Source organism: Hemiscyllium ocellatum, chromosome 35 (assembly GCF_020745735.1).
Source record: "Hemiscyllium ocellatum isolate sHemOce1 chromosome 35, sHemOce1.pat.X.cur, whole genome shotgun sequence".
In the NCBI taxonomy this organism is placed as follows: Eukaryota; Metazoa; Chordata; class Chondrichthyes; order Orectolobiformes; family Hemiscylliidae; genus Hemiscyllium; species Hemiscyllium ocellatum.
In genome coordinates, this window is record NC_083435.1 from 40,119,297 (window position 1) to 40,138,554 (window position 19,258).

General features: G+C 42.9%; 1 protein-coding gene across 2 annotated transcripts; it reads right to left on the minus strand.

Annotated features, from left to right (window-relative positions):
* LOC132832467 (zinc finger protein 501-like) lies at nt 1–12,783 on the minus strand. 2 transcript variants are annotated; one of them, XR_009646945.1, is made up of 2 exons: nt 11,737–12,783; nt 1–796 (listed from the first exon to the last, which is right to left on the minus strand). XR_009646945.1 is itself a non-coding variant. In XM_060850498.1 (2 exons), exons 1-2 carry the CDS (start codon nt 12,349–12,351, stop codon nt 701–703), a joined length of 459 nt encoding a protein of 152 aa, XP_060706481.1. In that variant the 5' UTR covers nt 12,352–12,783; the 3' UTR covers nt 1–700. The 2 variants fall into 2 exon arrangements, 1 of the variants encoding a protein (XP_060706481.1); XM_060850498.1 differs by having other exon boundaries at nt 11,989–12,783.
* Nucleotides 12,784–19,258: the final 6,475 nt, after the last annotated feature.

Here is a 19,258-nt window from a genome sequence, read left to right on the forward strand (position 1 = left end):
TTGGAATTTTACAACTCAGAGCTACTGTGATGTTGCAAAGAACAAGGGCATTTTTAATCATGCAGATAGAAAATAATGACATTTTGAGGCAATGGGGAGGGGGGAATGATCTAATAACTGAACGCACCCTGTTAAACTTCCGCAGAAAGACCTCAGATGGTGGTCTTTCTCCACTGCAACTTAGTGACAATTGCCACAAGCTTGAGAGCCTCCCTCAGCACATTGTCCTGGACCTTGGAATATATCCAGTCTGTGATACTCAGTTAAGGTCAACTCTTTGCACTGGAAGACCAACAGGTTTCATGCAGACCAAAGAGCGTCTTTCACTGAGGTGATGGTCCTGTTGGTGCTCCAATGTTTGTCTCGACATGCAACGCAGGAGCAGATGGTAGAGCACAGAGTCCTGTGTCACATGGCTACTTGGGTCAAAATTTGACAAAAACCACAGCACAACGAAGCCTTTATCTTCTTCTGCTATCGAGAATCAGAAACCATAATCACACTGTGGTTGACCTGTTCCGTATTGATCCAGCAAAACATCTTATCTTTTGTATTCTCTGTCTCTATTTACAGAGACCATCGAAAGCTTAAGTTTCAGTTTGAGTGTTTCACGGCTTTGTCAGATAACTGCATAAAACACTCTTCCTGGAGTTCTTGAGGGCTGCTTTTGATTTTTGTTTCAGAACCTCCTTTTCCATTCTCACTCATTTACTAGTTGTTGCAGACACATATGAGCATCACCTTTTGTCTGAGTTGACATCTGGAGTAGAAATTTCCATCCTTGATGTTGTGTGAGCTATGACAAGAGCAATATACAGAGAATTTTAAAAAATAGATTTTTAATCTTGAGGAAAATGTTTTTCATTTCACCATTAAGTTTTAAATGGCAATTTCTGAATATCACCAATTAATGACAACCACCTTATTTTCATGCATTTGCATCTCATTAAAGCCCTAATTTTCCTTATTTAAATGTTAGTTTCAGTTGCTGTCTGCTTCCCGAGGAATTAGATGATTCAAATTTCTAGTACATAATTCAGAGTGGCTGCAGTTTGCTGGTTGCTTGTCTCAGTCATTATCTAAATGTTCATTCAACACAACATCCCTGTATCCTCCAAAGACACTTTCTTCCTCAAGACATACAAGACGGCATCAGCAAAACATGCCTCATTCACCACTCTATTCCTTCAACTCTTTAGTATGGAGCTTAGGAACTTCCATTACTTGTGTTTCTAATTCCAGGTTGCTTTGCACACAGGGGCACGTGCAAATCTCATGCACATAGGATTTATCTTAAGGCTCTTAGTTTGATTTCTTAGCATTCATTTAATTTGCACTTATTTGAAGACAGTCAGCTTTGACCATTTGCATTTTTTTCAATGCACCATATCTGAAAGCCAAAGGGTTTAAGAGGGACTCCAGTCAGCCAGGGTGCCACCAAAGTCAGCCAAGAGTCTGATGATTCTAGTTCAAGGGAATGAGCGAGCAGCACAGCACAGTGGGTTGGTTGGCTATTGAGGCATCCCTCTTCCTACATGGGTGGTCATCCTTTTCCCCAGCTGAATTCAGGATTTTCCACACAAGAATGGTGCATAGTTAATGAAGTGAAGAGCAGAAGAGTATAAGCAAACAAAATGGGAGCAAGAGTGGATCAAGATTAGAGTGGTCCTGGAAAAGCACTGTCTGTCAGGCAGCATCCAAGGAGCAGGAAAATTGATGTTTTGGGCACAAGCCCTTTATCAGGAATCCTGATGATGAGGAACATGAAGATTCCTGATGAAGGGCTTATGCTTGAAACATCGACTCTCCTGCTCCTTGGATGCTGCCTGACTGGCTGTGCTTTTCCAGCACCACTCTAATTTTGACTATAATTTCCAGTATCTACAGTACTCACTTTTATAAGAGTTTATCATTCAGCTCCTCAAGACTGTTTCCCCATTCAATAACATCATGGCAGGTCTACTCGTGTATCGAATTTCACATTCCTATCTCCCCCTGATAACTCTGATTTCCTTGCCTAACAGAATATATCCACCTCTGTCTTAAAGATAATCCTGCCTCCACCAGCTTCTTCGGCAGAGTTTCAAAGTCACAGAACCTCCTGATGGGGAAAAAAAATCTTATCTCTGCCCTGAAGCAGCGACCCCTAATTTTTAAACCAATGCCCCCTAGTTCAGGACTGACCCACAAGAGGAAACATCTTTTCCAGGTGCTGGTCAAGACCATTCAGGATCTGAGGCACAATGATGTCACCCTCCATTGTCTGAACTCCAGTGGAAACAAGCCCAGCCTGTCAAATCTATCATTATAAGGCAACTCACTCACTCCAGGTATCAATCTAGTAGACCTCCTCTGAACTGCCTCCAAAGCATTTACACACTTCCTTAAATTAGGACACTAACATTGCATAGTATTCAAGACATGGTCTCACTAATGTTCTGGTTAGCTGAAGCAGAATATCTTTACTTTTATGTTCAATTTTTCTTGTAATAAAGGATAGCACCCCATTAGGCTTCTTCTTTAAGTCACCTTTTGTAACTTGTATGAACCAGAACACCTAACTTCCACTGCATCTTGGAATTCTGAAGTCATCATGTGTTCAAATAATATTCTGCACTTTTGTTCTTCCTGCCAAAGTGAACAACCTCATACTTTCCTACATTGAGGAGAAAGTGAGGACTGCAGATGCTGGAGATCAGAGTCGAAAACTGTGGTGCTGGAAAAGCACAGCAGGTCAGGCAGCATCTGATCTGCAGGAGAGTTGATGTTTCGAGCATAAGCTCTTCATCAGGAATTATACTCTGCCAGACTTGTAACAATTACTCAACCTATCTTAATCCAATTGCAACTTTCTGATGTCTTCCTCACATCATACTTTCCAACCTATCTTGGCATTATCTAGGAATTAGGTACCATGCTTCTGTGAGTGTTTGATGGGATACTGTTAACATGGAGAAGTTATTCCAATCTATAGATGGGTGAACCCACACCTTCCTCTTATTGTCTGAACTCTCAGTGTCAGCCTTAACCTGTCAGGTGGAGAAAATGGTCAATGTTCACATCTTTTTGATAGTTTACTGTATCATTCATACACTTACAACCATCAGTCCCCTGGGAGACAGTAATGACTGCAGATGCTGGAAGTCAAAGTCAATAGATATGAAGCTGGAAAAGCACAGCAGGTCAGACAGCATCCGAGGAGCAGGAAGGTCAACATTTTGGGCCGGACTGGGGAGAGGGAGGAAGCCCAGAATTAAATTGGGGGGGGGGGGGGTTGAGGGAAGGATAGGTGGGATGGTGATAGGTTGATGCAGGAAGGGGGTTATTGTACTTGGTCAGTGGAAAGGGTGGAGCGGATAGGTGAGTAGGAAGATGGACAGGTTAGAACAGGTCAGGAAGGTAGGAGGAGGGGTGGGGTTCGACATGGGATAAGGCTGAGGGAGGAGGGACTTTGAAGCCAGTGAGGTTGAATTTGAGGCCATTGGGCTGTAAGCTTCCTAGGCAAAATATAAGGTGTTGTTCCTTCAGTTTCCATTTGGTCTCGCACCGACAGTCCCCTGCTTCCATTCTGAGTTAAGTCAATGTCAAACTCTCAGACTCCATTCCTGGAACATCTGAGCCACACATTCTCGCTGATCCTTGAACTTCTGAAACTGCTTCTGAAAAGTTATTGCTTCAATTCCTGCCATTCCTTTAGTTTCATTGAACAGTTTGAGTTCATCCAATTCCCTTATTAAACTGAATTTCGGAGCAGCTCTATACCGAATTGTGCTGTCATTGCTGTCTGTTGATGCTTTTACCATAGTCTGTGTCTTCTCTTCCTGCTGTCGGCATTCTTACTGTTAAGCACATGTTTTGTAAAACTACCAAAAAAATCACCACAAAACTTTCTCGAGAGGGGACTACACTCCAGAGTTCTAAGGAAGACAGCTGAAAAGATAGTAGAGGCATTTAGTGGTGATCTTTCAGGGGTTGTTAAAACCAGGACGGTCCCAGTGGACTGGAAAATTGCTAAAGTGACACCCCTGTTTAAAAAGGGAGTAAGGCAAAAGATGGAACATTACGGACCAATTAGCCTAACCTCAGTCATAGGTAAGATCCTGGAATCTATTGTGAAGGATGAGATTTCTGAATACTTGGAAGTATATGGTAAACTAGGGCAAAGTCATCATGGTTTCACCAAGGGGAGGTCATGCCTGACAAATCTGTTAGAATTCTTTGAGCAAGTAACAAGCAGTTTAGATCCAAGGAGATCCAATGAATGTTATTGATCTGGACTTCAAGAAGGCCTTTGACGGGTGCCGCACAGGAGGCTACCGAGTAAGACAAAGGACCATGGTGTTAGAGGCAAGGTGTTAGCATGGATGGAAGTTTGGCTGTCAGGCAGAAGGTGGGGACAAAAGAGTCCTTCTCAGGATGGCAGCCGGGGATAAGTGGTGTTCCTCAAGGCTCAGTGTTGGGACCACAACTTTTCACTTTATACATTAACGATCTAGAGGGAGGAACTGAGGGCATTCTGGTGGCAGGTGGCATTGAGGAGGCAAGGAGGCTGCAGAAGGATTTGAACAGGTTAGGAGAGTGGTAAAGAAGTGTCAGATGGGGTACAACATGGGAAAGCGGGAGGTTAAGCACTTTGGTAGGAAGAATACAGGCATGGCCTATATTTTAAATGGGGAGAAAATTCAGAAGTCTGAAGTGGAAAGAGACTTGGGGGTTCTAGTCCAGGATACTCTCAAGGTAAACTTGCAGGTTGAGTCAGTAGTTAGGAAGGCAAAAGGAATGATGCAATTACTTTGAGAGGGCTTGAATATAAAAGCAGGGATGGACTTCTGAGGCTCTGAGGTTCTGATCAGACCACATTTGGAGTATACTGCACAGTTTTGGGCCCCATATCTCAGGAAGGATGTACTGACCCTGGAGTGGTGTTCACAGAACATTCATGAGAATGGCCTCAGGAATGAAAAATATAACACAGGAACATTTGAGGACTCTGGGTCTATACTCAATAGTGTTTAGAAGGACAAGGGGTGGGGGTGGGATCTAATTGAAACATACAGAATACTGAATGGCCTGAACAGAGTAGATGTTGGGAAGAGAGACTGGGACCCGAGGGCACAGCCTTAGAGTAAATGGAAAACCTTTTAGAATGGAGATAAGGAGAAACCTCTCCAGCCAGAGAGTGGGGAACCTATGGAATTCATTGTCACAGAAGGCTGTGGAGACCAGATCATTGAGTATATTTAAGATGGAGATAGATCGGTTCTTGAGCATCAAGGGGATCAAGGGTTTACGGGGAGAAAGTGGGAGATGTAGTTAAGAAAGTTATCGGCCATGATTGAATGGCAGAGCAGACTCAATGGGCTGAATGGCCTAAATTCTGCTCCTATGTTTAATGGTCTTAGAAATCTGTGTCATCTCACACAACGTAACAACTTCACATCCTGGTTCATGATTAGTCCGTTAACACAGGAAGCTGGATTTAGTGGGGAAGGTTCCCAGTTATCAGATCAAGTTGATTTCACTCTTGTCAGAAAGTTCTCCGGGATGAACATTTCCAAGGAATGTAAAGCATATTCAGATGTGGCGACTCCATACAGCTTGTTACTTTATTATTATTTATAGTTCTGTAGGTGGCTAGATTAGTTCAGTAACAAATCATTTTCCTGGATTATCACTAACTGTGTGATCTGGTGGCTATTAATGAATAATTGAATTTTTGTCCTAACAGTAATTAATTACAAGTGCAGATTGGAAGTATTATGGTGCAATTATAGCATTGAAATGAGGTTAGGCATCATCGCTGGTTTAATAAAAGGGGGAGAGGTAAAGGACAAGAGTTAAAAATATTTAGATAAAATAATTGTGAGGAGTTGGAAGTTAAATCAAAATTTATTTCCAACAAATGTTAAAACTAAAGAGATTAATTTTACTCTGCCAGCCTATGTTTTAAGAAATGAAACAATAACTTTATTAATGAAAATCTAAGACTAACACAATGTGAAATCTATACTCTAAACAGTAGGAAATGATATGCAAGACTAAATAAAATATAAGATCAACAGTCATGTGTCTATAAAAATGTGGAAAATGTCCAAAGAAGTAACCTGGTGAACTTTGTTAGTGAAATAGTTACAGTTTATGATCTGTAAGAAAATCAACACGGTATCATTTAGATACACCATTTACTCCGAACTCCGCATAAATCTCACAGAAGCACTGATCTCTGGGACTGATGGCCATTCAGTTCCTTGCTCGGTTGCTGAAATCAGATCTAGTTGATCAACTATCTGCTGTGAAGTTTGTATATATATGTATATCCCAGCTTGCCAAATGAGCAGGAGTTAGTTGAAAGCATTAGATGTCGGCACTCTGACTGGCTTTTCAATTCCCATCTCTGGCAATGAGTTTTCTGTTTTATCAATGTGAAATTTGGCTTTCTGTTTTATTTGGTCACTCACTACTATTACTAGCCTGATGCAGTGTATAATTAGTTTTTGGTGGGTGTGTTTCTCCATGCTAAGATTTAAATGTAAACTCCAATGTTGGGATTGGCAACTTTTTCTATTGTCTGTTTGGCGGGAACAAAATAAATAGGGTCAGGGATAGACCAGAAGGCCAGTCGAACCCATTTCACCTTTGATATAATCATAGACTACAGATTACCTTGGCTTTTAACTCCACTTCTCCAGCTACTCCGTATGCCCAATGATACCCTTAGAGACTGGAAAAATCAGTCTATCCGAGCATTGGAGCATTCACATCCCTCTGATGGAGAGAATTATAAAGACTCACAAGTGAGTGAAGTGATTTCTCCTCAACTCAATTCTAAATGATTAGTCCCTTATACTGAGACTGTGCCCGTGTTTTAAATTCCACAGCCAGCAGAAACAATTTCTCAGTGTCTACCCTATCAAGCCCCTTCACAATCTCCAGAATATGTATGAGGAAGGGTCACTGGACCTGAAATGTTAACTTTGATTTCTCTCCACAGATGCTGCCAGACCTGCTGACATTTTCCAGCAATTTCTAGTTTTGTTTCTGATTTCCAGCATCCACAGTTCTTTCATTTATTTCTTCTTTTCACAATCTTGTGTGTTTCAATGACATTGTCTTTCATTTTTTCTAAACGAGGAGGCATAATTTTAAGGTGATTGGAGGAAGGTTTAGAGATGTCAGAAGTCGGTTCTTTACACAGAGACTGGTGGGTGTGTGGAATGCACTGCCTGTAATAATAGTAGAGTCAGATACATTAGGGACATTTAAGCAACTCTAGGATAGACACATGATATTCAGTCTGGAGTCCAGTTACTAGTGGTGTGCCACAAGGATCTGTTTTGCAACCACTGCTGTTTGTCATTTTTATAAATGACTTAGACGCAGGCATAGGTAGATGGTTTAGTAAATTTGCAGACAACACTAAAGTCAGTGGAGTAGTGGACAGTTTGGAAGAATGTTTACAGGTTGCAGGAGCACTTGGATAAACTGCAGATTTGGGCCGAGAGGTGGCAAATGGAGTTCAATGCAGCTAAATGTGAGGTGATGCACTTTGGGAAGAATAACAGGAAGGCAGAGTACTGGGTCAATGGAAAGGTTCTTGCTAGTTTGGATGTGCAGAGGGATCTTGGAGTCAATGTGCATAGATCCCTGAAAGTTGCCACGCAGGTGGATAGTGCTGTGAAGAAGGCATACGGTGTGTTAAGTTTCGTTGGTAGAGGGATTGAGTTCCAGAGCTGCAATATCATGCTGCAACTATACAAAACACTAGTGCGGCCACACTTGGAATATTGTGTACAGTTCTGGTCACCCCATTACAGGAAGGATGTGGAAGCATTGGAAAAGGTGCAGAGGAGATTTACCTGAATGTTGCCTGGTCTGGAGGGAAGGCTGAGAGCCTTGGGTCTATTCTTATTGGAAAGAAGGCTAAGGGTGGATTTGATGGAAACATACAAGATGATCAGAGGATTAGATCGGGTAGACAGTGAAAGTCTTTTTCCTAGGATGATGACATCCGCTTGTACGAGGGGGCATAGCTACAAATTGAGGGGTGAATGATTTAAGACAGATGTCAGAGGAAAGTTCTTTACACAGAGAGTGGTAAGGGTGTGGAATGCCTTACCTGCTAATGTAGTCAACTCAGCCACATTAGTGGGTGGCACGGTGGCACAGTGGTTAGCACTGCTGCCTCACAGCGCCAGAGACCTGGGTTCAATTCCTGCCTCAGGCGACTGACTGTGTGGAGTTTGCACGTTCTCCCTGTGTCTGCGTGGGTTTCCGCCGGGTGCTCCGGTTTCCTCCCACATTCCAAAGATGTGTGGGTCAGGTGAATTGGCCATGCTAAATTGCCCATAGTGTTAGGTAAGGGGTATATGTAGGGGTATGGGTGGGTTGCGCTTCGGCGGGTCGGTATGGACTTGTTGGGCCGAAGGGCCTGTTTCCACACTGTAAGTAATCTAATTAGGGAGATTTAAACAATCCTTAGATATGCACATGGATGATGATGGGATAGTGTAGGAGGACGAGCTGAGAACAGTTCACAGGTCGGCGCAACATCGAGGGCCAAAGGGCCTAATCTGCACTATACTGTTCTATGTTCTATGATAGTAAAATGAAGGATATGTAGATTGGTTTGATCTGTGAGTGGGATAAAATGTCGGCACAACATCGAGGGCCGAAGGGTCTGTACTGTCCTGTCCTGTACTGTTCTATGTTCTTAAACTGCAGTGAATATTAGCCCAATTTACTCAGTCTCTTGTCAAGGACAGTCCCTTATTCCAAGGACCAATAAAATAAAACTTTGCCGTACCACCTCCAATGTACATCCCTTCTTAAACATGGAGATCAAAACTGCCCAGAGTCGTCCAGACAGGATCTCAGCAAAGAACCATGTACAGTTGGAGCAGGATTTCTTTAATCCTGTTCTCCAATCCCCTTACAATAAAGGAAAACATGTAATTCACTTTCCTAATTACTTGCTCCACCCGCACACTAACTCGTTGCATCCCTCATGTAAGCACAGCCAAGCCTCTTTGAACATCAAAACTTACAAGTTTCTACCTTATAAAAAATATTCTATTTAACTTTTCATGACCGAAGTGAATATCTTCACACTTCTTAATGTTATATTCTATCCGGCATCTTGTTGTCCACTCACTTGACTTGACCCTATCTCTTTATAGGAGAAAGTGAGGTCTGCAGATGCTGGAGATCAGAGCTGAAAATGTGTTGCTGGAAAAGCGCAGCAGGTCAGGCAGCATCCAAGGAACAGGAGAGTCGACGTTTCAGGCAAAAGCCCTTCTTCAGGAATGAGGAGAGTGTGTCAAGCAGGCTAAGATAAAAGGTAGGGAGGAGGGACTTGATTAAACCCCATTGCTTTGTTTTTACTGAGGCACATCCTCACACTCCACTTCCGAATGATGCCTCAGGATTAATGCTGGTTCAGCCACATTACACTTTCATAGAAACTCTTGTCTGTCTGCTGTGCAAGCTTATGCTGCTTAACTAACTTTCATTTTAATCTGACTACTTTCCTGAATAATAAATGAAAATCAATCTTAAATGATTTATAGGATCATTCTTATCATTCTAATCTGTACATCATTCTAATCCCAGCTGGAACTTCATGTGGTTTTACAGGTTAACCCATCTTATGTCCAAATCTCCCCCAATGCTGTTTATCTTTCAGACATACTACAACTTCGCAAATAGTCATTGCCATTAGCTACTCTGACTCCCAGTTATCTGAACAGCAGTGACGAGACAATCAGTTCTAGTGAGAGCAAAGAGATCTACTCCAAGCGTCATACATGGACTATCTGGTTAATCATGTCATGAATAGCTCTTTAGCAACATGTCCTTCATCTCATTGCTCACAATTGGCCAGAAGAGCACTTCCCTTACCTTCCTCAGGCTAGACTTGGGAGAAGTTCTAGAGCCTGCAGGTGTAGCTAAGTGTTGCATTTAGGACTCTGGAAAAGTCCTATGATTAATTGTTGGCTTGAAAGAAACTGCTGAGCATTTAATATTCAGCTCACTGGTCGGGTAGGACGATGGTGATTTTAACTTTACCTTTACTTCAGTACAGCAGAGGATGGAGTGATAGAAGCCTATAGGTTGCTGAGCAATATGAGACCTTGCAAACCCGAGTAACATTGGCTTGGTGAAGCTAGCAGTCTGTGGAGACTGAACCTGTGGCTGTGATTAGATGCTAGGGTACAGTTTCCAGAATCCAGGGGAACAGAATCCCAGGAAAGGAGAGTGAAATACCAGGATATGGGTACAGTTGACAACATCCATGATAGAAAGGTTTTTCAGGAGTTTCAAGCCCAGATTGTGAAAAGTTGAGAACTGGAATCATTGTAAAGTTTTAATGAATTTTGACAAATTGTAATGCCACTAATGTTTGAAGTTTTTGCTAATAAATTTGTGGGATCTGCCTTGACTAAATTTGTTGACAAGGTGTATGACCATTACGCAGATTTGCCTCATTGTAAATTTATATAGTCTAAACCTTTTTTAGTTGGCATTTTGGTTGAGTAAATTTTATTTCTAATAAAGTAGCTATAATTAGTTGACTAATGAAACATGGCTGACTTGTTTTTAACACTATAATCCAAATGCAATCAGCGACTTATAAGTTTGACCTTAAAATCTTTCTGGTTAAATATAAAAGTTGTTCTGAACAATAGAGGAATGAAACGAGGAAAAGAATTGGTGCTGACATACAAAATTGATTGTAACAGAGTTGCACCTCTTAGCAGCATGCCAATGATACACATCTGCTTTCCTTGCCTTTAGTTCATTTGCAAACAATGTCTCTGTAAATTTACTCTGTATTTTAAAGTAGATGAAAGTAGTTTCAGACAGGTTCTTCGAATTCTCTTGTAGTCAGATTCTATTATCACTTTCTCTCTCCTGAACAGGTATTGGATGAGGTGCTCACAAACAAAGTCAATATTCACACTCTCTTTCTCCATCTGTGTGTAGTGTTGTTCAGTTTGTGTAAACCCTCTGGGTACAAACACAGCGGGCTGTCCTCACTGCCTGGGGGTTACTCCAAGTCCTGTTTCACTGACATCACACTGCAGGGTGACTCCATTGTTACATCATCATCCCTCAGCACTGGTGATGTCATCACTAGTTGTTTGATGGGAGTGAAAGCTGCTTCTTGTTCTGTGTCCCAGTCCCACTGAACACCCTGCACAGTGAGACTGGGTACAGGGAAACACTCTGGGAATAGATTGGGCAAGAACTTGGCTGGGTGGTCATCATGTGGGTTCACTAATGGACCAGGAAGTTCAACAACTGTGTGAAAGTTTGCTTACAGAACAAACAGTGACTGGACTTTGCTCCTGCATGAGCAAATTAGTGGACTGGGCAAGATGTGGACTGCAAGAAAACTTTGTTACACACCTCACAACTGAATCATTTCTTGTGTGTGAATGTGTTGGTGACTGCAGAGACCTGATGACTGTGAGAAGGATTTGTCACAGACCTCACACCTGAATAGTTTCTCCCCTGTGTGAATGTGTTGGTGCATGAGAAGATAGGATGACCTTGAGAATGATTCGTCACACTTCTTGCATTTGAATGGTTTTTCTTCTGTGTGGATACGTTGGTGCATGAGAAGGTACGATGACTGGGAGAAAATTTTGCCATGCACTTGAACGGTTTCTCCCCTGTGTGGATCCTCTGATGGAGCAGGAGTTTTGCTGACCTTGAGAATGATTTGTCACATACCTTACACATGAATGGCTTCTCCCCTGTGTGAATCCTCTGATGGAACAGGCGGTCCGATGATGTCAAGAATGATTTGTCACACACTTTACATGTGAATGGTTTCTCTCCTGTGTAAATGTATTGGTGAGTGCAGAGGGTTGATTACCACAAGAATGATTTGTCACATACGTCACATGTGAATGGTCACTCCCCTGTGTGAATACGCCAATGCATCACCAGGCCCGATGATTGAGCGAAGACTTGGTTACATACCTCACATTTGAACAACTTCTCCCCAGTGTGAACACATTGGTGTTTCCGGAGGTTTGAGGGCTCTGCGAATGATCTGTTGCACACTTCACATGTGAATGGTTTTGCTCCTGTGTGAATACTCTGATGGAACAGGAGTGTTGATGACTGTAAGAATGATTTGTCATACACGTGATAAGTGAAGGGTTTGTCCCATGTGTGAATACGCCGATGTTTCACCAGGCATAATGACTGTGCAAAACCCTTGTTACACACCTCACATTTGAATGGCTTCTCCACAGTATGAATGCGCCGGTGATTCACTAGCGTTGATGGCTGTTCAAAGGTTTGATCACAAACCTCAAACTTGTACTGTCTCTCTTTCATGAAGCCACCTTTGTATTCATAGTCGTAGAGCAGATGAATCTTGGATGTATCCAAAGCCCTCCACAAATACCTTAGTACAGCCTCTTCCCTACAGGAATAAGTCTGTGTTTGATGAGGCTCGATGAATGATTGAAGTTATCACCCCCTTCTTCCCAGCCTCACCCTGACCGATCACTCACAGCTGAACCTTCAGGAAGGTTGGTTCTCATTAAAGACTCCACACCACTGACTAGTTTCAGATCTAATGATATATCAAAGTTCCCCGACCTGACTGATTTCCAGATGATGGTTTCATTGACCAACCTTCTCTGTGTTGAGCAATGCTATGAAGAGACTGGATGTCTTTTGGTTGTGCAGTTGTTCCTTGGGTGATGGTCAAAGTCTGTCTGCAGTGTCTATCCTCTCTATATTCTCTGGTGTAGTACAGTGCAATCCTTCTGTAAAACAGGAAAAGAAAACATGATTTTCCCCAACTGCCTCTCCTCCTTTGCTGAAGGGGCTGACAGTTAGAAACTGTTCCACAGTGAGTCGGCTGTTCCCTTGTGTGGGGAAATCAGATACAGGTCCTTTCCTTTTCCTCAAGACAACCTCCTGCAGAACAGCAGATGCTGGAAGTCAGAAGCAAAAACAGAAATTGCTGAAGGTCTCAGCAGGTTTGGTAGCATTTCTGGACAGAAAGCAGAGTTAATGTTTTGGGTCCAGCGATCCTTCAGAAGTTCTGAAATTTGTCTGGGTTTTTCAAGCAATTTCTGGTTTTGTTGTTTCCTTTTCTTCAGTTGACAGTCTCATATGCTCTTATTCCAGTAGGGACACCGAATTAGTGCCCAAGAATGAGACAATGTGGCTATTTTCTGTCCTCAACACAGGCCCCAATCTTCCCAAGCACCATAAGGACAATGGAGTAGACAGCTGGGCTCTCAATTCACTATGAGCTTGAGTCGTGCTGTTGGATTGATTAGGAAGAGTCAGCCTATATTTTTAAAGGGGAAATGGTGCTCAACTAACTTGTTGGAGATTTTTGAAGAGGTAACAATAAGGTTCAGTAAGGCTATCACTGTTGACATGATATATGTGGACTTTCAGAAGGCATTTGATACAGTCACACACACCAGACTTGTAAGGAAAGTTGTTGCAATTTGGATTCAAAATTGTCTAAATGATAGGAAACAAATTAATGGTCAATGGATACCCATTGGACTGGAGGAAGGTTTGCAGTGGAGTTCCTTTGGGGTCAGTATTAGTTTTCCTGATGCATATTAACGATCTGGATCTTGGAATGCTGCAGGCAATTTTCAAGTTTGCAGATGACACTAAGTTTGGAAGAAATGTATACTGTTGAGGAGGACAATGTGGAACTCCAAAAGGAATAAGGTTCTGCATATTAGACTAATTAATAAATTTAAATCACATAGGATTCAGGGTGAGCTTACCACTGGTAACAAAATTGGCGTGATGGTAGGAGACAGAGGGTGGTGGTGCATGGCTGTGGAGGCTTGTGGCTAGTGGTGTTCCACAGGGATCAGTTCTGGGTCCACTTTTGTTTGTCATTTATATAAACAATTCAGATGAGAATACAACAGGCATGATAAGTACGTTTGCAGATGACACCAAAGTTGGTGCTATAAATGACAGTGAAGAAGGTTATCTAAGATTATAAAGATTTCTTGATCAATTGTGTCAATGGACTGAAGAGTAGCAGATAGAGTTTAATTTGGATAAATGTGAGGTGTTGCATTTTGGTAAAACAATCAAGGGCAGAACTTATACAGTTTAATGATAGGGCCCTGGATACTGTTGTCAAACATTGAGACCTAGACGTTCAGGTACATAGTTCTTTGAAAGTTGCATCACAGGTAGACAGGATGGTTATAAAGGCATTTAGCATGCACCACGTGTGTAAACATATTGGTCCTCATGTCCTCCTTAAATCTTTTTCCACTCACCTTAAAAATGTACTCCCTAATTTTGAACTCTCCCATCCTCGGGAAAAGACATTCGCTATTCACCTCATCTATGCCCCTCATGATTTTATAAATCTCAATAAGGTCACAGTGGGGGAACCTCCTATGCTCCAGTCAAAAAAGTCCAAGTCTCAGGAGCGAGGAATGACAGTTGGATAAAATTGCATCTATTTCGATGCAAGAGGGCTGATAGGTAAGGCCGATGAACTCAGAGTGTGGATAAAAAATGAGGTCTGCAGATGCTGGAGATCACGGCTGCAAATGTGTTGCTGGTCAAAGCACAGCAGGCCAGGCAGCATCTCAGGAATAGAGAATTCGACGTTTCGAGCATAAGCCTTCATCAGTGTGGATAGGTATGTGGGATTGGGATATTACAGCCATTACAGAAACATGACTAAGGGAGGGACAGGACTGGCAGCTTTATGTGCCAGAGTATAAGTTGCTTTAGAGCTGAAAATGTGTTGCTGGAAAAGCGCAGCAGGTCAGGCAGCATCCAAGGAGCAGGAGAGTCAACGTTTCGGACATGAGCCCTTCTTCAGGAAGGGCTCATGCCCGAAACGTCGACTTTCCTGCTCCTTGGATGCTGCCTGACCTGCTGCGCTTTTCCAGCAACACATTTTCAGCTCTGATCTCCAGCATCTGCAGTCCTCACTTTCTCCTATAAATTGTTTTAGGTGGGACAGAGGTGGTTGGAAGAGGGGAGGGGGTGTTGCATTTTTGATTAAGGCAGGTATCACAGCAGTAATCAGAGATGAAATAAGTGAAGGATCGTCCAGTGAGGCTTTGTAGGTGGAACTCAGAAATAAGAAGGGGATGGTGATGTTACTGGGATTGTACTACGGACCCCCAAATAGTCAATGGGAATTAGAGGAACAAATATACAGGGAGATTGGGGCGACTTGCAGGAGCAATAGGGTTGTCATAGTAGGGAATTTTAATTTTCCTAACATAGACTGGGACTGCCAGAGTATTAAGCGCTTAGATGGGGTTGACTTTGTAAGTGCGTTCTGGAAAATTTCCTCAAGTAGGATATAGAGGGTCCTACTCAGAAAGGGGCAAATCTTGGCCTACTCTTGGGAAGTAGAGCAGGACAGGTGACTGAAGTGACAGTGGGGGAGCACTTTGGGACCAGTGACCACAGTTCTATTAGTTTTAAAATAGCTATGGCAGGGGATAAAACCTGTCCATAGGTTCACGTTCTAAACTGGGACAAGGTGAACTTTGATGGAATTAGACAGGAGCTTGCAGGGGTTGATTGCAGTAGTTTGTTTGCAGCAAAGGGACCTCCAGCAAGTGGGAGGCCTTTAAAAAGTGAGATAGCTAGGATTCAAGGTCGATATGTTCCTGTCAGGGTGAAGGGCAAGGAATAGGGATCCCTGGATGACAAGAGATATTGAGGCTTTGACCAGAAAAAAGGAGGCATGCTTCAGGTACAGGCAGCTGGGATCAAGGAATCCCTGGAGGTGAACAAGGGATACAGGAGAAATCAGGAGGGTGAAAAGGGGGCAGGAGATAGCCTTGGCTGAGAAGGTTAGGGTGAATCCAAAGAGGTTCTTTAAGTATATTAAAGGAAAAAGAATAACTAGAGAGAGAATAGAACCCCTCAAGGACCAAAGTGGACATGTATGCGTGGAGCCGCAGGAGATGGATGACATCCTCAGTTACTCTTCTGTGTTTACTGTAGAGAAAGACATGAAGACTTGGGAACTTGGGGAAGTTAGTGGTGATACCTTGGGGACAGTCCACATCACAGTAGAGGAGGTGTTGGACATATTAGAATGTATGAAGGTGGATAAATCTTCTGTTCCTGACCAGATACATCCGAGAACCCCACAAGAGGCTACAGAAGAAATTGCGGGCGCCCTGGCTGTATTTTTGCATCATCATTATCGATGGGTGAGGTCCCGGAAGACTGAAGAGTAGCATATCTTGTGTCTTTATTCAAGAAGAGTTGCAAAGAAAAACCTAGGTACTACAGACCAGTACGCCTAACGTCTGTGGTAGGTAAGCTACTTGAGAAAATTCTGAGATAAGATATACATGCATTTGGAAAGACAAAAATAAAAATCACACAACACCAGGTTATAGTCCAACAGGTTTAATTGGAAGCATATTTGGGTTTGATTAGGAGTAGACAGCATTGCTTTGTGCCTGGGAGATCATGCTTCACAAATTTGATGCAGTGACCAGGAAGGTCGACGAGGGCAGGGCAGTAGAGATTCCACGTGGTCAGCTGCTCTGGAAGGTTAGATCGCATGGAATCCAGGGGAGCTGGTAAATTGGATACACAATTGGCTTGATGGCAGGAAGAAGAGGGTAACAGTGGAAGGTGCTTGTCAGACTGCAGGCCTGTGACTAGTGGAGTACCTCAGGCAATGCTGGGCCCATTACTGCTTGTTATTTATATCAAGGATTGAAACGAAAATATCCAAGGCATGATTAGTAAGTGTGCAGATGACACTAAAATCGGTGGTATTGTGGACAGTGAGGAAAGTTATCAGTAATTTCAGCAGGACCTTGATCACCTGGGGAAGTGGGCCAAGAAATGGCAAATGGAGTTTAATACAGATAAGTGTGAGGTCTTCCATTTTGGAAAGATAAATCAAGTAGGAATTTCATGGTGAATGGTAGCACCTTAAGAAGTGTAGTGGAACAGAGGGACCTTGGAGTTCACGTGCCGTGTTCTCTAAAAGTGGAGTGACAGAGAGGGCAGTAAAGAAGGCTTTTGGCACACTGGCCTTCATCAGTCAGAGCACTGAGTATACAAGTTGGGAAGTTAGATTGAAGTTGTACAGGAGGTTTGTGAGGCCGCATTTGGAATATTGTGTTCAGTTTTGGTTATCTTGCTATAGGAAGAATGGTATTAAACTCGAAAGAGTGCAGAATAAATTTACAAGGATGTTGCCAGGACTCAAGGGTCTGAGTCATAGGGAGTGGTTGGACAAGCTAGGACTTTTACCTTTAGATCATAGAAGATTGAGGGAGCTCTTATAGAAGGGTGTAAGATCATGAGAGGTATAGACAGGGTGAATGCACTCAGTCTTTTTCCCAGGGTTTGGAATCGAGGATGCGAAGCTAAAGAATAAAAGGGAACTGAGGGGCAACGTTTTTACACAGAGGGTGGCATGCATATGGAAATAGCTGCCATTGGAAATGGTTGAGGCGGGTACGTTAACAACATTTAAAAGGCATTTGGACAAATACATGGATAGAAAAGGTTTAGAAGAATATGGGCCAAAGGGCCTGCCTCCATGCTCTAGGACTATATGACTCTATCGAACCTATTTTTATAACTCAAATCCAGCAGTCCCAGCAACGTCTTGGTAAATCCTTTCTGAACCCTCTCCAGTTTCATAATATCCCACCTATAACAGAGCAATCAGAACTGAATACTCTATGACTGACAAGTTGATGGTGTGGACGAATAGGTGTCAGATGAGGTACAACGCAGAGGAATGTGAGATTATGCACTTTGGTCAGAAGGACACTGGAAAGCAATATAAAACAGGGGGTACAAGACCTGGATGTACAGGTGCACAGGTAGTTGAAGGTGGCAGGACATGTGGAGAGAGTAGTGAGTAAATCATGCAGTGTTCTCAGCTTTATTAATAGGGAGCAGGAAGGAGACCTGTTAGACATCAGCTGGATTACTGTGTACAGTTCTGGGCCACATGACAGGAAAGGTATGAACACATTGGGGAGAGTGCAGAAGCAATTTACAAGAACGTTCCAGGTATGAGAACCTTCAGTTATCAGGACTGATTGTTGAAGTTGGCCTGTTTTTCCTGGAGAAAAGAAGGCTGAAGAGAGATCTGACAGAGGTTTTCAAAATCATAAGTGGGCTGGAGGGAATAGAGAGGGAGAAGTTGTTCTCACTCTGAAAAGATACAGATAGAAAGTGATGTCTGAGTGTGTCAATCTGAAAGCATTCCATACTGTTCCGTCACCATCCCTGGGGATGTCCCAGCCCACTGGCACGTGGAGAAATCCTCAATATTGCCTCCATGGAGTCTCAAGGCTTCATAGAGTCACAGAGTCATAGAGATGTACAGCATGGAAACAGATCCTTCGGTCCAACCTGTCCATGCCGACCAGATATCCCAACCCAATCTAGTCCCACCTGCCAGCACCTGGCCCATTTCCCCCCAAACCCTTCCTATTCATATACCCATCCAAATGCCTTTTAAATGTTGCAATTGTATCAGCCTTCACCACTTCTTCTGGCAGCTCATTCCATACACATACCACCCTCTGCATGAAAATGTTGCCCCTTAGGTCCCTTTTCTATCTTTCCCCTCTCACCCTAAACCTATGCCCTCTAGTTCTGGGCTCCCCCACCCCAGGGAGAAGATTTTGCTTATTTACCCTATCCATGCCCCTCATAATATTGTAAACCTCTTTAAGTCCACCCTTCAGCCTCTGATGCTCCAGGGAAAACAGCCCCAGCCTGTTAAGCCTCTCCCTGTAGCTCAAATCCTCCAACCCTGGCAACATCCTTGTAAATCTTTTCTGAATCTGTTCAAGTTTCACAACATCTTTCCGATAGGAACGAGACCAGAATTGCATGCAATATTCCAGCAATGGCCTAACCAATGCCCTGTACAGCCGCAACATGACCTCCCAACTCCTGTACTCAATACTCTGACCAGTAAAGGAAAGCATACCAAACGCTTTCTTCACTATCCTATCTACATGCGACTCCACTTTCAAGGAGCTATGAACCTGCACTCCAAGGTCTCTTTGTTCAGCAACACTCCCTAGGACATTACCATTAAGTGTATGAGTCCTGCTAAGATTTGCTTTCTCATAATGCAGCACTTCACATTTATCTGAATTAGACTCCATCTGCCACTTCTCCACCCATTGGATCATCTGATCAAGGTCCTGTTGTAATCTGAGGTAACCCTCTTCGCTGTCCACTACACCTCCAATTTTAGTGTCATCTG